Source organism: Polyodon spathula, chromosome 21 (assembly GCF_017654505.1).
Source record: "Polyodon spathula isolate WHYD16114869_AA chromosome 21, ASM1765450v1, whole genome shotgun sequence".
Classification (NCBI taxonomy): Eukaryota; Metazoa; Chordata; class Actinopteri; order Acipenseriformes; family Polyodontidae; genus Polyodon; species Polyodon spathula.
The window spans coordinates 22,441,689-22,466,552 of record NC_054554.1 but is presented as its reverse complement, the minus strand read 5'-3'; the positions used below and the strand labels follow the sequence as shown (position 1 = coordinate 22,466,552).

The window sequence follows — 24,864 nt, the reverse complement described above, 5'->3', positions numbered from 1 at the left end:
CCAAGATTCAAGTAGCTGTCTTCGCATTTCCTTAATTTTGCAGGGTTAATAACGGCTTTATGTTTTTTTTTTTTAATCACAACACCACCTCCTCGCTGTTCTTCAGCCCTTACGGTTGAACTTGTTGAAGGAAGTTCTGTATCATCATTCTGTGAGTTTTGTGGTTTTGATGCTGATGGTTGAATTAAAAATGTACCCCCGGTTGAGAACCTCTGACCAAAAGGGAGATTCTGGAGGCATGGTGGAAAAGATAGGAAATTAATATAAAATCCTTCAATCTTAGTATAAGAGACCAAGGAAATTGTGCTAAAATATACCTGGATGTGCAGCTACTGTAATTACTGCATTTCAGTCATTTTTTAAAAAACACTTTCAGAAACTGCAACCTGTAAACACAGCCATAGTTATAGATGGGTGTTTCCCAGTCCCTTTCTTGTTTTCTGCTTTGTTGGATAGCCTTAAACAGCCAACCTAAACCTCTTAGACTAATTTTGAATAGCCCAGCCCCTCAAGTGACAGATAGCACCAGGCAGGCAGGCAGAGTGCTCTCGCTCAGTGACTCCTGACTTGCAGATAGACACAATCAGCTCAGCAACTGAGCAGATCCCGGGGAAAGGCAATAAGGCAGACAGCAGCAGCAGTAGCAGAGCAGTAATTAATTACCAACGGGTATTTTAATAGAAAGCTGGATTATGAGGATTGGAAGTGCAATCTCTGAATATTGAAAGTCTGGATTAGTGGTTTTTCAGTTTCCCTACATAATGGGCATAGATAGACGACAGAGAGCCTCTCTGGCTCTCACCTTAAACTTCATCGCAGTCGTCTTCTCTGTCTCTGCGCTGAGCACCAGCTACTGGTGTGAAGGAACGAGGAAGGTGGTGAAACCTTTCTGCAAGGGTCCAGTGAAACGCAGGCAGAGTTACTGTATCATGTTCAATAGCTCCAATATAAATGACAGCCGTCTGGTACAATATATTTGGGAAACCGGGGATGATAAATTCTTAATGAGACGTTTCCACACCGGGATTTGGTTGTCCTGTGAGGAAAATGTGAATGGAATAGGTAAGGACTGACCTGTGTTTCCAAAATGTACTGTATATGTACATAAGTGTACAACTGTTGAGCTTTATTGTGTGTAAGACAGTTTTTTACTTCTTGTTCAACAGGTTATTTTCTTTTTTTCTTATTTTATCCACACATGATACCTTTAAATACTATGTATTATTAGTCAGAGATCCATTTTAATTATGGTGCTGCTCTCCCTATAGTGTTGTCAGATAGTAACAACTGTGATGACGATAATGGTAAGGGTTACAGTTTTATTTTGTGGATCCCCTATTCAGAATGTATTAAGAATGAACTACCAATGAGTTAAATAGCTAATGAATTAAAGGAAAAGCCTCTTTTTACAAATTACAGACTAAGTTGAATAGCTTAATGGGAAGTTGGTTTATTACAAATTTAATTGAGGGCGATCCTGGATTAGCTTGATATCGCACATTTTCTGATTTATTTTGCTTAAACTACTTAAGATTAAAAAACTTTATAACCCACATAACATTTCAGTTTTCAGAAAATTGCACTTGGTAAAAACATGAAGCAAGGATAGGTTATTTGAAGAAAAAATAATTGTATGACACCCTTCTATCAGCAACATATTATCCGTCTCCTTAATTAATTAGTAAAGTGTTTAACGTTCATACATGGTTGATAAGCAATTCATGAGCTGTTCAATTCTAATTTGTTAGTCATTTGTGCTTACTGAATGCCTACTGTTCCCTAAGCATCTGATATTTAGAAGCATTTAATTTTAAAGTCTTTTCTCCAGTCTGTAACCAACCTCAATTGTATTTTATTTGACTTTTTTTTTTAATATGTGTGATGCACTGGAATAAGCAATTGTTCAGTTACTCAGAATATTGAATTATTGCATACACATGAGCTCAACTGCATTATTCCATTTAGATTTTTAGTTGCACATAATCAATAAAGTGTTCCCTAAGATGAGACCTAATGACTCTGGTTTTGTAGATATAGAAATACTACAAACTAAATAAATTCAGTGACAAATGTTAGATTCTTTTCAATGTTTTCATGCATACTAAAACTATTTTAGGGCTCACCCAGTCCATAAGAATTAATTTAATGCATTCAGCATCAATACAAATTAAACTGGCCCATTGCAAGAGATTTTTCCTGAAGAGAACTTGATGTCAATCGCTAAAATTGTTGGTAGTAGTTATCTCCTGTCAGAGCTAAAGCCAATGCCTTCCAGTCCTAAGAAAAATGGATGCAATAAGACAAGACATTATTTTCCACATGAAGAAGTAATAAATGTCTTCTCCCCACTAAGCAATTGACATTGAGGAAATGTGCTTAACTGGTCTCATATGTTATTACCTACTCCTAACGTGTCTGGCTAATGCTTCCCAAATGAACAGGTATTGTTGTGTCTTGCAGACAGGGCTGAATTTCGTTTTATTTTACAGGAGAGAATTGTCGGAGTTTTCTGAGCATTGCGCCACCCCATGAGAAAGGTTAGTCTATTAGTCAGCTTTTAATTTCCTTTATAAATTTAACTTTACAATCCTGTACAAATGCTATAAAAAGTAATTGTGGCACTGACATAGCAGTTATTCCAATGTGAATTCATTTGATAGTGGCATAATGAAGTTGTATTAATTTTTTTTAAAAAATACATTAACCTTTTGCTTAATGCATTCATTTAAGTCTAATAGCATTTAGAAAATTGGTTAACACTTTAAAATAATGGCACATAGCCATATGAATTCAAGTGGAACGCCACAAGAATATCAGCTAATGTGAAGGTATAGTTGCACTTTACTTAAAAAGCTTTACCAAGAAAATTGTAATTTGTAAAAATGACATTCAAAATACGAAGTGTATTAAATGGTTTCACCAAATATATCTTAAGAAAGACTACAGGCTGAATTAATTCTGAAATGCATGATTGTATACAGTATATATTTTATATATTTTATTTTAATAACTAAACAGTGAAGGTATTTAGCTCTGCAGACATTTCCATAAATCAACAGACTAATATTTGATTGAATAGGACAATAGAACAAGCGACAAATAGTGGCATTGATTGATTCCACTTGTCAGTGCCAGACATGTTTAGTAAATAAACATGTCTGTTGCTGCCCAACACTTACAGTACACTGTTTTGCACCAAAAAGCTGTTTATCTGTATATTAATGAGAGCAGTAGAGATGCTTCACAGTTAGATGATTGATTTACAGAAGCTAAAGGTTGAATAAGAAAACAATTAATGAGTCTGAGGGAGTCACCGATTCCCCTTGCAATTAAAATTTGTTTGAAAATGTAGTTAAACTGTCAGAGCTAGGTGTTGCAAAATACGAAAAAGGAAAAGGAACATTGATAATCCTTCAATCGTGTTGTATAGAGGAAAGTACGTCTGACCCAAAGAGTGCCTGTGCATAGTACATGCTGTATAATGACCCAGGAGGCTTTCACGCTGTAAAAAGCTTTGAACTTAGTTTTCATTTTTATAACACATTTTAAAATGACAACCTTCTTTTTTCCGTAAATTTAACGAGGCTTTGTACGTTTAATGAGCTTTTATTGAATTGGTGTAATGATTTCAAGAATCTTAAGGTTGGCAATCAGTACTTTCAGAGGACAAAGCATTTTCTGAAAACTAATCAGAACTGCAGTCACTTTTCTGTGTTTACATGATTAACGATAGAAAATCAAATTAAAATTCAACTGTACACATGTATTGAAGTTTTCAGAAAATGCAGGATATTTTTGCATGCAAAGTACTGCCTAAGTACGATTTAAAGACCGGACATGTCTGCGATAGAACGGAGACCATTCCAATATAGTGCTTTATCGAAGTGTCAGGTCTAAATTCAAAGATTACAATCCTATACCTCTGTTCAGCTTCCCCACAATGTGCAATCAGCCTTTCCAACAGCTTATCCTGTTCTATATTATCAGTTTCTTTTTCAGACATTATTTTAAATGATCACATCATTTTAAAGCTGGAAAACATTTGCTGCTTCAGTATTGGCTATTCAAAAATACATACAGAAATGTATTACTTTATCCCTAACTGGAGACAAATAGATGCAAGCAGACTGACTACAGATTATTATTCTTCTTTGTTTTCTAAAACCACATGCAGGAATGAAGGTCAAAGTTTGCACATGTGCAGTACACTATCGGAATCAGTTTTCTGAAAAGTGTGTTTACATGATATAGATTTTGTTAGTTGTCGAAATTTAATCGGAAATTTCTAGGTGCTGTTTTCCAAAAACTGATATTCAGAATATTCTGATACATTTTCCGAAAACTGTGTTGATATCGGAATTAGTTAATTAAAACTTATGTTTTATTTCCGGATGGACTAGACAAACTGATGCAGCTGAGGAAATAATAAAAATAAAGACGGTGCATTTATTGCACATAGGAGACATGGACAATAGTATGAACTAAATCTCTATCTGACTACCTCAAACAAATGCAGAATGCAGACCTAGACAGCAACAGAGTTAAATATGTATTTATCAGCCAACCAATACACTTACTCACATAGGAAAGTGCTGTAATTAAATCCACGAGGAACTGGATACTGGAGGAAAACAAAGTGAGATCCAGTTCATAATATATCCATTATGAACAGAGTTGTAGCATGACTGTGTAAATCAGGGACTATGCACTTACCAAGCAAGAATGTGAACCACTGTAGAAAAGACACAGGCTGGTTATAAAGCTTCTGCTTCTACGTGCTGGGCCCAGAATCCATCACTACAGAGTTTGTCAAAAAAAATAAAAAAATCCATGACGTGTTATATTTGGTTCTTGTTATAATGTTCGGATCTCACTGAAATAAAAGTGCATTTACAGAAATACTATCCAAGATACTGTATGATTGCAGTAGGACTTCAATTATCCACACCCTGATTATACACAATCGTCCTGCTATTTTATAAAACAACAATACAATTTCATTATATGAGGCAGATTGAATAGTAAGCAATACGTGCAACCTTAGCTGAGCAACACATTCATTTTTGTGTTAGTAGAATAATGTGTGATGAAATCTTGCTTGAGATAGTATTTCAAATCCTGGCTGATTTCAGAAACTTGTAATTTGGTACATATATAAGTACAGTAACATTTTTAGAGATGGAGAAATGGTTAATGCCGTGGATGTGCTTTTTGTCTTAATTGGTAGTGAATTGAAAGTCGAGGTATTTTTCTTTACTAGAACACTTAGCTCAGGAACACAGCGTTCCAGATTTTAATCTGGGATGCATCTTGATCATGTAGGAAAATGAGAAAAGTATCTATGAAAGTATATCATACCCAAATATGTATTTATTCAGTATTCATTATTCAACGATAAGTTGTTTAATCAATAAAATATGGGTTGTCCTAATTCTCTCCAGGCACTAGGGTAAACTCAGTTTCCTGTGTTGTGTAAAATATGCATAAAAGCATTCACAAACATTATTGACACAGTAGTTTGCAATTAGTGCAGCAGAGTTACAGGTAGCACTCGGGATTAATAATCTATTGACCAATTTGATGACAATTGTTTTATTGTGTGAATAATTAGACAATAACCAGAGCTTGTTTTTATATATTATCGGTGGAAAAGTCTCTGTAAAGCTATAAGCTGCACCTCTATAAGTAGAAGCTTTCAGTTTAATGGTAAATCATCCACCTAAGAAAATAAACACTACTGAATCAGTAAACTACTCAGACATAAAATGTCTTCTGTGTCAATAACTGAACAGCTGGTTGGTTAAAAACAGTCGTTGAAGGGGTGGGGAAAATTCCACCTTCCAGATGAAATGACCAAAGAACTGCAACAAAATCTGACAGTATGGCAAAAAAGTATTTAACATATTGTAGTACCAGGTCTAATTTTATACCTCTAATCAGCTCTGGTAAATATGCACTGGTCCCAGTGCTGTTTTCACATCACAAGAATCTGAATGCTGCACAGAAGCATCTGCTTCACTATATCTCATGAGGCTGTTACTGCACTATTAATGTCCTTTTTTGGACTGTTTTGGAGCTGTTTTTGGTTATTCAGAACTGTAGAATAACTTTAGAAGCTGGTAATGGCAAAATAATTGTTAATCCATGCACGTTTGGAACAGGATACCAAAAGTAGGGAAGCCACTGTTGCAAGCAATGAAACCCCACTGAATTTCCAGTGAGTTAGATGATTAAGGGATTCTTCTGTAATGTAATTCCATCTGAAATTATTCAGACACAGCACAGAGAAGCTGAATATAATTAACATTAACAACATGTAAAATGATTTTAGTTGCTGTGTTTAGATCCACCATAGTTTACACTAATTCAATATACTTCTTGTAGATGGGCTTATGGGAGTCCCAAAGAGGCTCACATGGTAAAGGCATGTTTGCATGGGGTGCAGAGTGAGTCAAACAGTCAGGGGAGCACAGGTGTGTGTGCTTGTCCTAAAGAGGCAATTGGCTTGGTGTTGGGATCAAAAGATGCCCACTGACCTTCAGTTCTCTTGAGCTATTGCAGGGATTCCTGCAATAAGAGAACATGATTGGACATTCTAAATTGGGCTGAAAAAGTGGGGTACAATAATGCACACTAATGTATTTAACACAGATATATATGTATTAGCCTAGTGAGATTCAGGGGGTTCGGGAGCTGAGGCTGTTTAATTAACATCATTATTAACCTGTTTAAACCCCAATCTCACGCTCCTTTTCTGTGTAGTGTTTTGCTTTCCCACGTTGCTTTTGATTCAGACTGATCAAGAAATAATATTTCCTATCTGCTCCATCCTGCAGCAGCTTTCTCGATTGCTTCAGCGGATCCATTACCAGCTGCCTCTCCGAATAGCTCCAATCCAGCGACCGCACTGCTTAAAACACAGGTCTACCTCTCAGCTCCCTTTGCAGCTTCATTACAAAGACTGGCCCATTGCCAAACTTTTAAAAGCATTATTTGACAAAGGAATCAACATTCCCATTGGCGGCGACCAGCTCGGTCTCTTCAAATTGTAATGCGAAGCCATGTCTGCCGAGCCAGTCTTTCCTCTCGACTGCAAGCAATCACAAGCAGACGCCCCTCTCCCGTTCCATGCTCTGCATCGGCCCCCACAGAACCAGCTCAGCTCCCCACTGAAATACACAATCCTCTTCAACAAACCATTTATAATGATTTGAAAGACCTCATACAGCCCATCACCAACTCCATTTCAACTATCAATGCCCGTCTAGACAATCTCGAAAGCCGCAGCACCCCTTCAGCAACAGCAGCCATTCCCACCCTGTCTTCAATCTCCCATCCCACAGCAGCCATTCCCCCCCTGTCTTCAATCTCCCATCCCACAGCAACCACTGGGGTACTGTGTTGTATGAGTACCACAAGGCTGTTTCAGCTAAAGCCGCCTCCATTCTATCAGCCAATAATCACATTGTGGACCACTTCTCTCCCAATTTTTATCTTTTCAAATGCATCTTCAGTGGCCTGCGAGCCAATGCCTGCAGAGTCTGTGCATCCACAGCCCACTCTACCCTTCTCAAATTAGACATATGCTCCATCCCTCCACACCTCAGTTCAAAATTATCTTCTCCAAACCCTATCCACACATCAGCTCCACCTGATAGATCTTTACGATAGACATGGCCGCAATATTAAGTTTACTGTTTCTAAACAGATCTGTAATAACTTCAATTCTTCAGTCTGTTACCTTCCTTCATGCAAATCCCTTCATATCTGCAGCTTCTGTGGGGATGCCCACTGCAAATCCATCTGTCCATTCCATCCCAAATGACAATCAAAGCTGTTGCTGGTTTCCACTCCCATCAACATTCCAGCCTTATCAGAAGAGCTTCAGCACCACCCAGACAAATCATTTACCTCCTATCTTATCAGTGACCTCTCATATGGATTCTCCACTGATCTTTATGAATTCCCATCATCTTCTTACATCTGCAAAAATCTACTCTCTGCTCTAATCAAACCTCAAATTGTCAGCTCTCTTATTCGAGCGAAAATAGATAAAGGTTTTATGGTCTGACCGTTTTCTGCTCCTCCATTTCCCATTTATCCCATTTCCTCCTCATCTGTCCTCCATTGTATCCTCCAGCAATTAATCAACTGAAAACCCTGTTCGTCTCACTTGGCATCCCACTTTCTGAAGACAAAACCATCGCTCCGGTCCATTCTCTAGAGTTCCTAGGGATAACGCTCAATAAAATTTGAAGCCAGCCTCCTCCTGCTAAGCTAGAGTGCATTCATTCCCTCATCAGTTCATTTCAAATTTCTCCATCAAGAAACAAGACCTTCTATCTCTCCTCAGCCATTCAACTTCGCTTTATGCATTATCCCCCAGGGCAGAACATTCATCTTGACTACTCGCACTCTCCACTATAGCCAAGAACCGAAACTCGATATATCCTCCAAAGCTAGGCAAGACATAAAAATGTTGGTCACATTAATCTCCCACTGGAACGGCCGTTCCTTGTTCTACGATGACTGCATTTCAGCATCCCACAGTCTCACTCTCTTTACAGACGCTTTATTCTTCGGATTTGGCGGCTTTTTCGGTTCCCAAGGGTTCTCCAGCAAATGGCACCCGAAAATCCAGAATCTATCCCCCCACGGTCTCCTTGAAATCTATCGTTACAGCCGCCCACCTCTGGGGGCACCAATGGTCAAGAAAATCAATTCTCTTCTACAGTGACAAGAAACCCACAGTCCACATTATCAACAAAGGACGCTCTTCCTTCCTCCTCGTCATGCAGCGACTTCATTGGCTGATTTGGATCTCAATTTCTTGCAATTTCATAATTCAGCCCATCCCATTCATCCAAGAAGGATCTCGTCATGAAAGTCTTGTGCCTAACAGCTTTCTTTGGTTTTCTTAAATGCTCAGAATTCACTGTTTCATCACCCTCCAGTTTCCTCGCATCCGGTAACCGTTCCTGCAACCTTTTCCTGTTCCCTGACTCACACTTCCTCATCTGGATCCGGACCTCCAAAACCGACCAACAATAATTGGTAATAATTTGTCCAATTAAGTAATTTAGGACACAGTTGGCACAAAAACCAGGAGGGACATCTCTGATCAAAGTCAATCATCCAACTGTCAAAAATGGATTCTCCAATATGCCCCTACTCCTCCGTGACAAAGTACCTATCCCTAAAACAACTTTTCCTTTCCTCAGACTCTATCTAATCAAGAACGTGGGGCACTGGACCACATCAATCGACTAATACATCTGTTCATCCCCTACCAACATAGCAACAACCCATCAAAAAATAGCTAGTATGCCTGGAGTGGGGCTACCTGACCGCTGGGGCCACCAGAGGTTTTCCCCTACTAGCAAAGGTTTTTTTTTTTTTACTTTTCCACTGAGCGGCAGGTAATCACATAACCATCCAACGCTAACTCTTTTCTAACCACCCCATTTGTCTTGTATGGCCCTTCCTTTTCCATCTCTTTTCTAGCTGTCTTGTTTTATGTTATGCACTGGTGCGACTCTATTGTCTTTCAGATTGTCACTCCCAGAGACTCTGTGTTCTTTCGGGGGGGGGGGGGGGGGGGGGGGGGGGGGGGGGGGGGGGTGGGGGTGGGTGGGGGGGGGGGGGGGGGGGGTGGGTTAGTTAGTTAGTTAGTGTTCCCCCAACCTCAGGTCAGCCACACTACCTCATCCTCGCACTATTGAGTCAGAGGGGACTCCCAGCCACACTATCCTTCCGCATATCGTACACCTATTCTACCTCACCATGTGAGGCGCTGTTCTTCTTTCGCTCGGGACGTTGCCCGCTCACGCTCTTGGTCCCCAACCGATCATGAACCGACAATTATTTACCCAACTCGAAATGACCCGATGTAAAATTCTTGCTATTAGATCCAGATCTGGCCCTGAAAAAAACTGTTGTACACTTTTCCTTTCCCCAGCTTAGTATATGCACTGACTAGATACAGTATTAAAGCATTTTTTTTCCAGTCAACCTGGAAATCTGGCTGAACTACAGACAGTGTTTATTCCATCATGAACCTACACTGAAGACTGTAAAATTAAATATGTAATATGTTTGTGTAAAAGATAAAAGATAAATACATGATCTGAAAATCAAGTGAACTGAAGTGAGATCTCGTAAATGCGTGATTTCATTACAAACTTAACACAAGAGCAAATGGAATTGAGATTTAACATTTGTGTTTTGCAAAATAAATAACAAGACTACTACATGTATTATTTAAGAACACTATATACAGGCCACAAAAGGGCAAATGCAATTCCAGTAAAACGTAACATTTCTGTTTTGCCTGCAATAACAACAAATGATTCCCATACCACAGACTTGCATTTTTCTGTGAGCTTTTGTTCATGGAATTCATTTTTCTTTCACGTCCTTCATAAACAAATCAGTTACTCCAACTTTTAAGAATGATCTAAAAGAAACACCTTTGATATGCGTTACGTATCTGCTGGGGGAAGCCTATCCACGGAATTATAAACAAAGATTTTTAGTACCAAAGAGAGCAACGGTCATTTCTCTTTAATAGTAATCAATAGCTTGTGTATTACTGAGTAAACAAAATCGCACCCAAGTCGATCTGACCCGACTGTTGCCTGACAATTTTGCACCCGAAAACCTGTTCGGTACGAGTCAGGTCTTGGGCCCTTGGGTTCGGGTAGATATCAGCTATATATGAGTTTTTTAAGGTCACTTTTGTGTTGGTTCTGTACAGATTTGGCCAGATAGTTGAATAACTGTTTTGTTTTGTTTGAACAGGTGTGCTGTGGCTATGCATCGTGGCAGAATGTTTGTATATCCTTTTGCTTGTGACAGGTGGAATCCTCATGTTGATAGAGATCTGTCACTTCACTAACGTTATCGACGGACTGAAACTCAATGCCTTTGCTGCGATATTCACTGTCTTATCAGGTAAACATCTTCACATGTTTTTTTATGCTAATTGGAGTTTATTAATGTTTCTGGTTTTATTGAGGTCAACAGCATGAATCCCCTCAATAGCCCAAAAGAAGGATTTTAGCTCTGGTCATGTAGTCCAATAATTGGGCTTACTTCAAGCCATAGAATCCTATCAGGGTTTAATGTTTTATTTTTTTAATTGAAAAACCTTGGGTTTGCTTTTTGTTATATTGACTGGACTGTACCATATTCCTGTTTAATTAAATTATTTACAATAAAATAATATGATCATTTAGTATAAAGCTAAGCATAGCTTAAATAACATTTTGAAAATGGTAAACCATATCTGTAAAGATGAAACAATTTCAGTGCCATAAAGGATACCATCCGGTAACCACACTACTATTTGCATGCTGATTGGCTGCTAAACTTCTCCAAATATTTTAATATTCTGCTTTAGACAGGGATGTTTTAAAGAATGTTAATGATCGCCTCTTTAAATACATACATTTTAAAGATAAGGCCCTCTCACTAGTGCAGTGGCTCCTGTAAGTGTTATCCACTGGTATGGATGCAGAATGGCTAGGGGAGTGGCTTTTAATCGCCAGGTTTGTCCCACTCAGACCCTTGGCTCAGTAAATGTCTTGGTATCGCTGAAAGATCATTGTCTTCTCTTAACAACAATTAAAAAGCGATAAACCATTTTAATGTGAGAACCCACAGAAACTAAACCAAAGTATTTACAATTCATTTTAAGAAATACAAGGTTGTAACTCCATGTTGACATTAATAAATCACTTGAGATTAAAAACCCTTGAAGGTGTGAACGTGTTAATAATAATAATAATAATAATAATAATAATAATAATTGTATAAATATATTAAATAATATAATATTACCAGACAGGGAAATGCATATTCACTCATTTCAACAAGTGTGTTGCTATGATTAGCACTCGCATTCATTATTCATGCTCCAGGACACATCAAGACGCACTGCTGCCAAAGCTGACCGCCTCGTGCATTGAGATAAAGTACAGCTAATGATGTCAACCTGTGGCTGTTAATACAGCCAGCCCGCTGCTCTAGTTTAAGAGAAAGAAAAGAATATATTTCCTCCTTGATGTCAGTGCAAAACTTCATTCATGCCCTGGTATCAGTGTGCTTCAAACAGTATTGTAGTGTTTCATTAGAAAGCTGTGGGACTGGTTGTTAATGCATCACTGTAAGTGTGTGTTTGTGTGTGTGTGTGTGTGTTTTGTAGATCCACAGTTAAAAAGCAGCTTCAAGTTACACATGCTATGTTAATTTTTATGTTTTAAATCGTTGCAACAATTCTTAGTGATTCTTATAGCAGTTACCCAAATATTATTAAAAAACATTTTTTGACATGTTATGTTAAGGTGCTTTGCCTACGAGTTCAGGAGCTGCTCTTTGCACTAGTTGCCTGTTACAGAGATATGTAATGCAGGCAGGATCAGCTGCAATGTATAAGTAAGAGCCAGACCAATCTCATGCACACCAGTTTAGTGCCAGCAAATTTAAAGGACACTTGTTTCCAAAGTGGCAGGTCTCTGAGTGGTGCTGGCCTGTACTTCTACTAAGACACTGCAGCTGATCTAGCCTGTGGTACTGTGCATGTGGTTTTAGCAGACAGCTACAACTGAAGAGCAACTTCTGAAATCAAGTGAAATCACCTTAATTCTGGCTTACCAACAAAGAAAGTAACTGCCATTAAAAACACTCAAAATGAATGCAAACATGATTTAAAGTATGGCTATGTGATGTACTGTAAAAAGGTTTATGGCAAAATAATAATGAATGCGCTGTTCTACTGGTGAGCCTTTGTTTTTGTTCTCAAATGTTTGCTGGATACAGTGGGTACTGCTTAACAGCTGCTGAGCGTCATATTAAAACTACATGAGCCATATTTTCAAAGTCTTTCCTCCAGTCTTTCATGCCTATTTTCTGAAAAAGGTAAAACACCTGTTCATTTTACAAAACTGGAACCAAACAACTACATAAGTTATATATTTCTAGTCCTCTTCAGCACTCTTAGGGGTAGATGTAAGTATAGGCACAGTGCAAATAATTTAAATTGCATTGCAGCCAGGCAATTATTTAGCACTGCGCCCTATGTAAGCTTAAGAGAAATGTTAATTACTCAACGCGCACAAATAATGATCCGCAATTATGATAATGAGGGCTTTGGTCTGTTTATCTGCTGCACTTGCAGCCCAAGGGTGACGGAGTTAGGAGTACAGAGAGTAGTAGGCGTTGGATGACGTTTGTGGAGCACGAAAATACAAACCAAAAATAATATGTCAGAAGAAGGCCAGCAAAGTCCTCTTGGCACATTGAAAAGAAAAGTTTGCTGAGAAGAAGCTGAGAGAGGTCACTCAGCATGAAACAGAGATGTTTGGAAAAACCTCAGCCAACAGTTATGCTAGTATTCTTAGGAAATGATATGTATTGGCCTGCCCTTTTCTGCAGGACATCCAGAAATTTGCCTAGCGCTCTGGAAAAGGTGGATTGGGCTATCCTTATTCCCACTGTGTTCTGAAAGAAACCAGAGGCTAAGTAGTGCAGAGAATACAGCACTTTGACATGTGCAGGGATAGCTGTCCCTAGCTCAACCCTTAATTCTGCTATGAGGTCAAGGATGACCTACTGAGTGAGACGATAATGTTTTAGCACCACATCTTCCGGCATCCCAAACAAAGCAACCCTAGGATTGAACAGGCAGGGTCTTCTTCGTCTTGCCCCTCTCCTCCAAACATATTCCTGCCTCTCCTCAACAAGAGCCAAGTGTCGCCGCATGAGAAAGTGAACCACAGCAGCCATCCTGAAGCCAAAGACAGGTCTCTGCAGGTGTGTGCTTTTATACAGCTCTTAATTACTAGCTTCTACAATGGTTTGCGCCTTGTAAGAAGAGGTGTAACGTTTTTGGAGAGTCAGCTTAAGGGCATGAAAAAATCCTTACATCACATTATAATGTTTGCGCCCGCATAGTATCCAGATCCCGTCCAATTCCATGTTCTTTTCTTCATTTGAATGCATTTCAGTATAATTTTAAAAGTGCAATTCTGTTAGCGGGTGCAGAACGCCAGGTGAACATCATTCTTTGCATACGCCGCATCTAAAATCAGGCTTTAGCTGCTAAACACGATTTATGGCCACATTATGGGGGATTTGAACTCGCAAATCACTTTGCGTGTATCTTTACATCTACCCTAAGGAGTTATGTTTTTCATTTTGTAAAAATAGCATTTTTTTTCTCCTTTCAAAAAGCGGGAGTTAATTAAAGAATGGAGGAAACACAAATATATTCTACACAATATTGCCCTATTGGTTTTGTTTTACATTATTTAATATATTTTTAAATTAAAATATACTTGCCAATAAGGGACATTTGTGGTCTGTTAGCTGAACATGTCTCAATTGTTAGGGTTGTGTTTTAAGAAAGAACCAATTACTAGGAACATTTAAAAAAAAGACTAGATTCTGTGCTTTTAAATTAGATAATGGTGTGCTAACAAGGGATGAGCCTTGATGGGCCAAATGGCCTTCTTTCCTTCTCAAACGTTTCTTGTGTTCTTTCTTACGTACTTCTGGATTTAGTTTGAATAAAACGAGTGATATTGTGTAGCCATTTGTGCTTTTCACCCCTGGAGACCGCAAGCTCAGGCCACAAGTGAAATTCATTTTAACATCACAAAACCACAATGCAATTCAGAACAGTCCAGCACAGGTTCTTCTTGTGATAACCTGGCAGGGTAGTCTTCAGTTCACAATGTATGAAATGTAATTATTGTGGTTAATGAATAGGTTTTTTTTTTTTTTTTTCCCAGTCGTTTAAATACAGTCCTGAATTACAATTACATGTAGCTGTTTTATTAATTAACATGAAAATGATATTATTTAGGGTAGCTGGAGGTGCTTTCTAATGTGAATAATTTCTCATTCTCTTTATCGTTCATGTTTCATGTTAGCAGACTGCCCTCTTGTGGAATAAAGGTCTTACTCCAGTATCTTTTCACAAGGATAGTGGTATATAAATAATGCTGTCGCATAGAAATGCTATCATTTCTTTTATCATATATTAGGGGTAGAACGACTACTTGAGATAAAAGTAAATGGGGGGGGGGGATGAATAAATATTGTATATGATCATGCCTGGTGCTCTATTTGTGAACATTCTGTTTCATAACACTTTTTGTTGTTTTGTGCACTATATTTTAGAACTGCTTTGAATGTTTTAACTATTTATTAATGTTCTAGAATGTCTACCTCTAGCACCATCATCATCACCACCATCGTCATCTTCAACCTTTTTCAATCCACTGTTGGATGAAAGCCTCCCCAAGATTCTTCTACAAAGGCCTGTCTGCTGTGTCCCTCATCCGCGTTACTCCAGTGTGTTTCCATCTTCCTGGAGGTCTTCGTATATATACACACACACACACACACACACACACACACATACATATTCCAATTGTCATTTTCTTTCTTCTTGTTTCTAGGGCTATTAGGCATGGTAGCACATATGATGTATACCACTGCTTTCCAGTTAACAGTGAGTCTTGGACCAGAAGACTGGAGACCCCAGACATGGGATTATGGCTGGTCCTACTGGTAAGGATAAGCACTTGTTGTTTTACAGGGTTGGGTAGTTCATGCATAATCCATCCTGCACCATTTTCTTAAACCCAAACAAATTTTTTTTTTTTTTTTTTTTTTTTTTTTTTTTTAATAATACTTCACAGATATTCCAAGTTAAATAACTGGGCTATTTATGGGACATAAATAAATGCAGTAATAAAATAGGCAGAATTTAAATATTTCCAAAAACTTTTGTATAACTAAATATAATATCATACAAGGCCCTATTAACAAAGCTTTAAGAACTGTTTTAAGGAACATTTTTTAAGGACTTTTTTTAAAAAATCACATTTTGATTAATTAAATCAAGTGTTTGTTTAGAGAGAATTTATTCTAGTTTTGCACTGTTTAACCTGAGAGACGGTTTATAAACAGTAAGACCTTGTGAAGAGGCATACATTTGTTGATTGTACATCAACCTAAAAATACAAATTCAATGCCTACAGTTCCTTGAAGTCATGTAAAACTAACAAACATTTTTACAGTGGAAGTTAAAAAGTAAAAGTTTAATGTAAATTAAAGGCGTTTTTGTCAGGGGTATGAAAATAAATTCAACCCCTCGTGAACTGGGAAAGAGTACCTTCAGTTTATGTTTTTCTGCATATCACTTACACATTAAATATACAGGCCATATAGTCACACTGGTAGCCCAGTGCTAATACTATTGATATAAACTTTAGATTGTATGAAAGTGGATGTGGCACCTTGCATTATGAACTTCTCCCATGCCCACCTCTTCTCTTTTGATTTCTAGCCTTGCGTGGGGTTCATTCACTTCCTGTATGGCTTCTTCTGTGACAACAATCAACAGATATACAAAGACAATCCTGGAGTTCAAGCACAAACGGAGGAAGATTGAGAAAAGTTTAAAAGTCAAGCAGAAGTTACTTGACTTTGATTCGCCGGAGCAGGTCTGGGACATGTACATCAGTTCCGTGCCCAGCACAGCAGAGGAGCTCATGGATTCCTCGAGTAACGGGCGCAGGCTGTCCAATACCTCAGTCTTCTTAGACCTGAATGACCTTCCTGACCCACAGGTGGAAGAGTATTGCTGAATTTGTGGTTGTTTAAAACAAAAATTGTAGGTTTGCAAGTACCAGTACTTCAAGATGGTAAATATGATTTTACATCATAGTTTTAAGGTATTTTGTTAATTGCATCTTTTAACCCATTGAAAGGGGGTCTTACAGTTGCTAATTAAATAATTCCATGATCCTGTTATGCACTTTCATTTGCTCGTACTTTGTGTGCAATTTTGAAAGAAGCTTTTGCTAAAACAAGAGATTTCAGTTTTTGAAAAAAAATAATCTCCTGGTGAAATGACCTGGGAAGTGGACCTGCAAGTAAGACTTGTAAAAACAGCTCTCTATTTTTAAATGAAAATACATGTCTGCTAGGTGTTTCTTTGAAAACTGCTCATGTGAGACCTATACACATTGTGAATGAATGGTAAGATTGAAGTATTTCATTAACTGTAACTACTTTAAAAGCCTTCATTTTACAGCAACACAATGCAGTACAGCCTTGCCTTTGAGGTAATCGTTCCTGTAGTACTCTAATCAAAATACCACTGTCTGAGTTTTCTGCTTTGTGCATTCAACTCTGCTGGAGGGTGACGCCCAATATACGTTGAAAGAACAAAAAGATCTTCAGGGGATCAGAGATTAGGTTGCTGATGCTAATAAGGGAATTTTGAACTTGCTTTGATGTTCTGAGTCATTTGAGCCCCATTGAATGTAATGATGCTGCCACAGTACAGCACACTGCGTAGCTTCATCAATATGAAAACAATGCAATGCTGTTCTGAACTGACTAAAACAAGATACATGCTCAACCTGTAGGGAGCTTATCAGGTATTCAAAGACATTCTTTCAGATAGCATGCCAATATGAATGTCCTTCAATTTTGAACATATGCCAACCTTCTAGAACAACGCAGAGGGCATCCTCTGGCTGTTACAGCATATTGTCAAAAAATGTTCCATTCTAGCACCAGTGCAAAAGGATGAGTGTCTATAAGAAGGTTCAGGTATTCAGTTTAATGATCAAGAGTATGGTTGGAAAAACCCTATAAAAAGTCTACAACAGTAAATTTGCACAGTCGTTTTGTATTTTCTTATGCTTTTTCATGATGATGAATTTACAATAGTTTACCATTATCTGCCATATATCCCATGGATTTTACAATGCTTACCCACGCTTTACCATGCTTTCACTATATTTTTTAAGGCAGGGGAGACTACACAAAAAATATAATTAGTGTAATTCATGGACTAAATCTTCCAGTCTCAACATTTTTCCCATAGAAGACATGGTTAGGTATGTTTCAAGTACAATACTATAGAAAAGAGCTTTAAACTAGCGGGAGAATTCATAAGAAAGGTGTATTACATTTTTTGAGTAATCCATTTTTTTCAAATTACCCAAAAACTGTCCGTGAGAGACACAGCGATTAGAGACTCATTGGAGATACAGCAATTGTAAGGGAGTTTTGACAACCAGGAAATCTACTGGATTTCCCAACAGCCTTTGGAACTCTGTAATAAAACGATTAAGTCAGGTAGACAAATGTTTCAGCTAATGCATTTATCAGTGTTATAAGTTCTGCTGTTTTTATCATTGTATTTTTAGGAATTTGGGTCCCTCATCTAGCCATTTGATGTGTATCCAAACAGTTACATGATTAGATAATGTTGTTATTTTTATATTTTGTGCCTTCCCTATTACAATCTATTACTTGCATTCAGCTTTATTATAATAATTACGTGCATGCAGATATATTAAACAGAACTCACCACAGCCCGTCATTTCCACTTTAAAATGTTATAGAAAACCCTGCAGTGGTAACAAGAAACACATTACTATTTTGTTGCTCTAGCCTGTGTTGTAGATATTAAGCAATCTCCCTCGCACATTTAAAAACCTAGACCCGTTCTCAGATTTTATCCACTCAAATATTGTTATCTCCTTTTACATCCCTTATAAAAGTTTATCACAGTAAATGTGCACGTGTTTTTGAAGTTTCCCTGTCTTCTAATACGCTTTCTCTCTGATATTTACAATGTTTTACCATGATTTCACTATGCTGTTTTACATTTTTCTATGCTTTTACTATGGTACACATGCCTGTGTAATTCCCTTTTAAAAGCACCATTCCCTTGACTCATTAGAAGTTGTAATTGTCTGAGTTTTTGTAGGCACAATATAGATTTTGAAATGTGAAGATGTTTTTATGTGTGTGTGTGAGAGAGAAAGCACAGGCCAGCAGCATCCATGCTCAGTGCAGAGTGAAAAAACACTTTGTCAAACAATTGAGTACCATGCCAAACATAAAATAGTGTGTGCTGTGAAACAGTCTAGTCTTTGCAATATACCTATATCAATTGGGAGATGTTGTGTAATGAATATTGTACTATTGTTTTTGTACCTGTTAAATGTTTTATGGATGCTAATAAATATTTTACTGTTTTGATGTATGATATATATATATATATATATATATATATTTTTATATATATATATATATTTTTTTTTTTTTTTTTTTTTAATAAACAACACAAAACTTAATACAGTGTTCTGTGTTTGTTTGTTTTTTTCCCACTTACCATTTTTCACAATGGTAAGGATTGTCTACAGTATTTTCTAATCTCTTATTAGACAGCAGTTCCCACTTAACCTACAGTGGAGTCTGTTTGTTAAACCCTACTTTTTAATCAATTTCAGTAACCAAACATGTGTTATTAAATAATTCCACCAGATGGTGCCCTTGACACATGACAATTAGAAGCATGTCTTGCAAATGAGAAGAAGCGTTTTGAAATCAATGCAGTGCTTCACAGGAAGTCATTGTAGTGTGACCTTAACATTGGAGAATTCTTGCAAATATACTTAGTGTGTGTATTATAGCATTTTGTATCTGCTGCAAATATTCAATTAGGCATCAAGGAAGCCATGAACAAGTAATTACAATAATCAACTTTAGAAGTTACAAGAGATCAGTATCTAGCATCAGGCTGATTTTTAAAAAAAATAAATAAATAAACACAAATAAATTGCCCCCCAAAAATCTTATACAGTATTAAATAAAAAAGGGGCATCTTTATAGAAGCAAAATACGTAGCACAAATTCACAAAACAACATACAATACCTGCAAACCAGTATGTTTAATCAGAAAATGAATACACTTTACATGCAAATGAATGTATTATTGATGCAGGTCAAATTATTAAGCACACAAATTAGTGCAAACAAGTAAACACATTGCAGGCCATAAGTAGTTTTGTCCAGGAGAGGGCACCATTGTTGTATTATTAGTATTAAAAGAAGTTCACTTTTTTCTGTTACGGTACATTGATATTTCATAAAGACACAGGGTTGTTCAAAGCAATGCACAATTTTATACTAAGTCACTTGAAACACATGTTATACCAAACGTATTAATTTTAAGACATTATATCTGGTGCTGCACAAGGTTAAAGAAATCTGTTTCAGCCTTCATAGTCTTGCATTTCCCTGGTCATTTCTCAAGGTAAAAGTGTCTTTGCTCCTTCAACACCTTCTTCTTCTCATTACTAACCTTCTGCTTCCCCTATACACTGACAGACTTCCTGAACGTAAGGCAATCCAGGTGACATGTTTTACAAATACATGTTTGCTATAACATGTGGTTCTTTCAAAACTGTACATTTAAAACTTGACACATATAGAGAATGAAAGTGTATAATAGGTAAGATTTATGTTTCTAGGGCATCGAATCCCAATCTGTCTCTTTCTCTGCACATCCTGCACATCGAATCTGTCTGTTTCTCTGCACATCCTACACATCGAATCTGTCTCTGTTTCTCTGCACATTCTGCACATCGAATCTGTCTCTGTTTCTCTGCCCATCCTGCATATCGAATCTGTCTCTGTTTCTCTGCCCATCCTGCATATCGAATCTGTCTCTGTTTATCTGCCCATTCTGCACATCTGATCTGTCTTTGTTTCTCTGCCCATCCTGCATATCGAATCTGCCTCTGTTTCTCTGCCCATCCTGTACATCGACTCTGTCTTTGTTTCTCTGCACATCGAATCTGTCTCTGTTTCTCTGCCCATCCTGCATATCGAATCTGTCTCTGTTTCTCTGCACATCCTGCATATCCCTCATCTTCATCCTTACCCTAGCTTTGCTTTTATTGGATACTCCACACAACAAGAAGGTACAAAATGAGCTGAAATATCAGCAATACTGTATGAATCTAAGTGCAAATCGTAAGAGGGGGCTGTTTGGCCCATTGAGATTCATCCTTTGTAAGTACTCTATTTCCCTGGGCTGTATCTACAGTAGGGGACTGTTTGCTTTTAATGTTCTCAGTATTTTAGCTGTTGTATCTTCACGTACGTGGTCTTTATTCCACGTCTATTCAGGCCCTCTAGTCCTATACTACTGTATCATTAACCTTGCTTTTACATTTAGGATTTTATTGCACTGTATTACATTTTATTAAATACCCTTACCTATATTTTATTTGGGCTTGGAGTGATTTAATTTCTCTAACCTGGCTTTTAGTCTTGGAAATCTAGCTGCTCTACATTCTGCTGTATATCAGTAGGAGGTGACCAGAACAGGATACAGTACTCTCATTGGACTCCAAGTAAAGCATTATGTCATTTTGGTTTGCATTCCCCAGGCTTGTATTCTACACTTTTATTACCCAGCATTTAGTTCTTTTAATGTTGTATTTTCCTTGCCTAGTCAGAGTTTGCATGCAGAATCATACACAATAAGCATTCAATTTCATAAAAGTTAATAGATGTTTTCTTTATTTCCTAAATACATTATTTCAAGCTTTTACTTTTCTGCTACAACCAAGATTTCTGATAAAAGGCGTTCTGCTACTTTAAGCGTGTGAGATTATTGATTTTGTTTTCCATCATTAATGAATATACAGAAAGGTTTGTTTCCTGGAACCTATCAGGTTCCATAGCATGGCCCATTAAATTAGATTGTGTCAACATGATGCAGAACGCTAGAGTGATCCATGGTTTCTAGGCGTACCTAATTTGAATTAGATTTACCACCTCCCTGAGGGAAGAATGGGGCTGTACAGTTGGTGAATTAAAATTATATTCTATTTATTTTACCTCGTGCCATGCATCAAGCACTGTCAGATCACCACCAACTCCAATAACACAGAGAGAAAACTGATAAAATGCCCACAAGCAAAAATGCTTTATTAATATTCACCAACCAAGAGCACAGGTTTTTAAATATACCGGCTGTGCACAGGATCTACAGCTGTACGGTACGTAATCCCTTCAGAATCACTCCAGTGGTCCATCTGCAATTAGACCTTGCGATATACAGTACACAAAATGTACCAGGATGCAGCAGTTTATCTACAACACAAGACAACAGTACAACACAACAAGACTACAGTACAATAATAGAGCGACCTGTAATAATGTTTAATTAAGCAAATAAGATATTAGAAAATTGAATTCCTAGAAACATTCAATCAGACAAACACTAACCATAAAGAAATGCTTACCATGGTTTTAAATCAATTTTCACATCTTATTCACTCTAGCAATCTTAGCACTACCCCTCTGTCCTTTTATTGAATATCCTTTGGCTTTTCAATAAGGAATATGGACATATGCTGTGGATACAAAAATGGGTGGTGTTTTTCTTGGATCTAATCAATTGTTACTTTGCAGTTCAAATTCAATTAGACCATGTGAGATACATACATGTTATTAAATGCATTATTAGTTACAGCTATTACTGGGAAACTGAGACACTGCTAATTAAATTCTCTGTAATTTCTGTTAATTGAGCTTGACTGCTGTGTCAGTTGTTCTGAAGAGTTGCATGACAATTTCTCAATGATTACCGACTAATTCCTACTAACCTTTTATCAATTTACAGTTTTTAGTCCACCCCATAAGTTTAATAGATAATCCTTTTTTTCGTCGTTCACGTTCAAGAAACACTTAGTTCTATTGTCTGTTCCATTGCCCCATAGGTTACAATTTCTACAGCTTATGAGTCCTAACAGTAGCCAGGTAAATGTACAATGTCCCATAGGATTTTAAACATTTTTTTTTTTTACATTAATAAGCCCGTTTTGAAAATATCAGCTCTGTAGGAATGGGTTCTTGAAAATGTTATCAGTATAATTAAAACTGGAAAAATCTTGAACAAACAGATTGCTCAAAACCTTCACTGGTAGATCAGCCCCCTGGAATGACCTACAGGAATACTACAATAATTTTTAGTTTTTTAGTTTTTTTTTCAATGGCATCACTGGACACATTCCCGAAACACACTGATTCATTTTTTTGTGTTGAATTTTAAACAAAAATTCAATCAGTTCCTCACGTCCACCAAATTACTTCTTGCAGAGTATTCAAGTTAATGAGCCATTTAATATGGCACATTTGGGAGCAATGGAAGCATATAATCATACTGGACGGTGGCTGAGTTGTGACGTTAGACTAAAAGCAGGGACAAAAACAAAGCAGGTAACTGCAGTCGACAAGACGCTTTGTGCGCCGTTTTATTTTAAATACAAAAATAAATAAAATGTTAAATATAAAAACAGTGCTAACAGAGCAAAATAAATATTTGAACAAAAACTAATCACTAACCCAAAATCAGGCTGGGCAATAGCCTTCACTGATACACTTCACTATTTTTAAATTCCGCTCTACATTTCCCGCTCCATCTCTCGAACAAGGAGACCTGTAGGTCCCGATTTAGCAACAAATTGATCACTTAATTAATTCGGGAGATGGCCACTTTCTGCACGAGGTTTCTAGTCATTCCTGGCAGAGGACGAATTTACTAACCTCGCCTCTGTCAGAACACGTTGCAACAAATAAAACAACAAAACACAGGTGTTTCGACGTTATATATACAAATAACAATAACTAAATCATAACAAACAAAACACACGGCTTTTACCGTCATTTATATAAACACTAAATAAATAAACAAACACAAAATAACACAGGGACGGAGGGGGAGACCCCGTTCTAAAAATAAATAAATACATTTAACCTGCAGGGCTTTCCTACTGCCCTGCTACACAAGATAAAAAACAGTCGACTATTTCACTAGTAATGACTTTGTATATATATATATATATATATATATATATATATATATATATATATATATATAAATTTTAAATGTATTTTCTGCAAATACAGTTTTTTTAACACTTAAAATTGCTTGGAATGTTTTCAACCAGCGAAAAAAAACTTCAAGCTCCAAAGTAGCATATTTTTAAGAGCTGTATTGTTCCCTTGTTTGATTATGCTAATACTTTATTTTTACATTCACTCATAAGCATGAGTTTTTGTTGGATACATAAAGAACCTTGATGTATTTGTAATAAATACTGCTATATTGTATTGTGCTACAATTTACAAAGAGGTTTGAGTACCAAAGACACCTACAAAAGATTTGCACATTAAGTGCATTGTAACTATCCATAATAACATTTTAATTATGTGTAAGTACAGATGTATTTACACAATTACTAATATGTAAATGCACAGTAATTAGAGAAAAAAAAAAGAATTAACTCGATGTGAACTGACTTATTCTTTGGAGGGTGTCCATAGACTACAGAAAACATTGTCCTCGCACTATAGATATCTCTGAGAATCATCAAACACTGACAGCATCCTGACCTTTCTTACTCCTGTTAAAATTAAATGTAAGGGCTTCACTTGATACAGATTAAGAAAACTTCATTATATTTTAATTTAAAAGAGATACGTTGGCCAGGCGTTGCTCCTCCGGATCGAGAGGAGCCAGTTGAGGTGGTTTGGGCACCTGGTAATGATGCCCCCCCGGGAGGCTTTCTTTGTAGATCTTCTGGACACACCTCAATGGGCGGAGACCTCAGGACCGACCCAGGACACGCTGGAGGGATTACATCTCCCATTTGGCCTGGGAGCGCCTGGGAATCCCCCAGGATTCTGTTGCTGGAGAAGGGAAAGTCTGGTCCTCCTTACTCCTTACTGCTGCTGCAACGCTCACCAGGAGAAGTGGATCGATAATAGGTGGATGGATGGATGCTGGCCAGGTATCTATCTTCAATTAGAATAGCAAACTGATATATAGAATAGCCTATACCCAGAACACCATACATAATAAGTTATAAATAGCTTTTCCACACAAGCCCACCCACTTCCTTCACTACAGTAGCACTGTGCAGGCTGCAATGGATATGCTGGAAGTGTATGTGTGCAGTCAGATTTCTGGGA

The 24,864-nt window shown here is 37.4% G+C and overlaps 1 protein-coding gene across 1 annotated transcript; it reads left to right on the top strand.

Annotated features, from left to right (window-relative positions):
• Window positions 1-592: 592 nt before the first annotated feature.
• On the top strand, window positions 593-19,036 carry LOC121296146 (germ cell-specific gene 1-like protein). Its single transcript, XM_041221394.1, has 5 exons — window positions 593-1,062; window positions 2,490-2,537; window positions 10,801-10,953; window positions 15,465-15,576; window positions 16,358-19,036. Exons 1-5 carry the CDS (start codon window positions 762-764, stop codon window positions 16,656-16,658), a joined length of 915 nt encoding a protein of 304 aa, XP_041077328.1. The 5' UTR covers window positions 593-761; the 3' UTR covers window positions 16,659-19,036.
• Window positions 19,037-24,864: the final 5,828 nt, after the last annotated feature.

Excerpts from the sequence above, each read along its gene's own strand:
- LOC121296146 (XM_041221394.1), top strand. The coding sequence starts at position 762 with ATGGGCATAGATAGACGACAGAGAGCCTCTCTGGCTCTCACCTTAAAC. Across the intron at positions 1,063-2,489 it reads GGAAAATGTGAATGGAATAG|GAGAGAATTGTCGGAGTTTT; the intron begins GTAAGGACTGAC and ends TTTATTTTACAG. Across the intron at positions 10,954-15,464 it reads GATATTCACTGTCTTATCAG|GGCTATTAGGCATGGTAGCA; the intron begins GTAAACATCTTC and ends TCTTGTTTCTAG.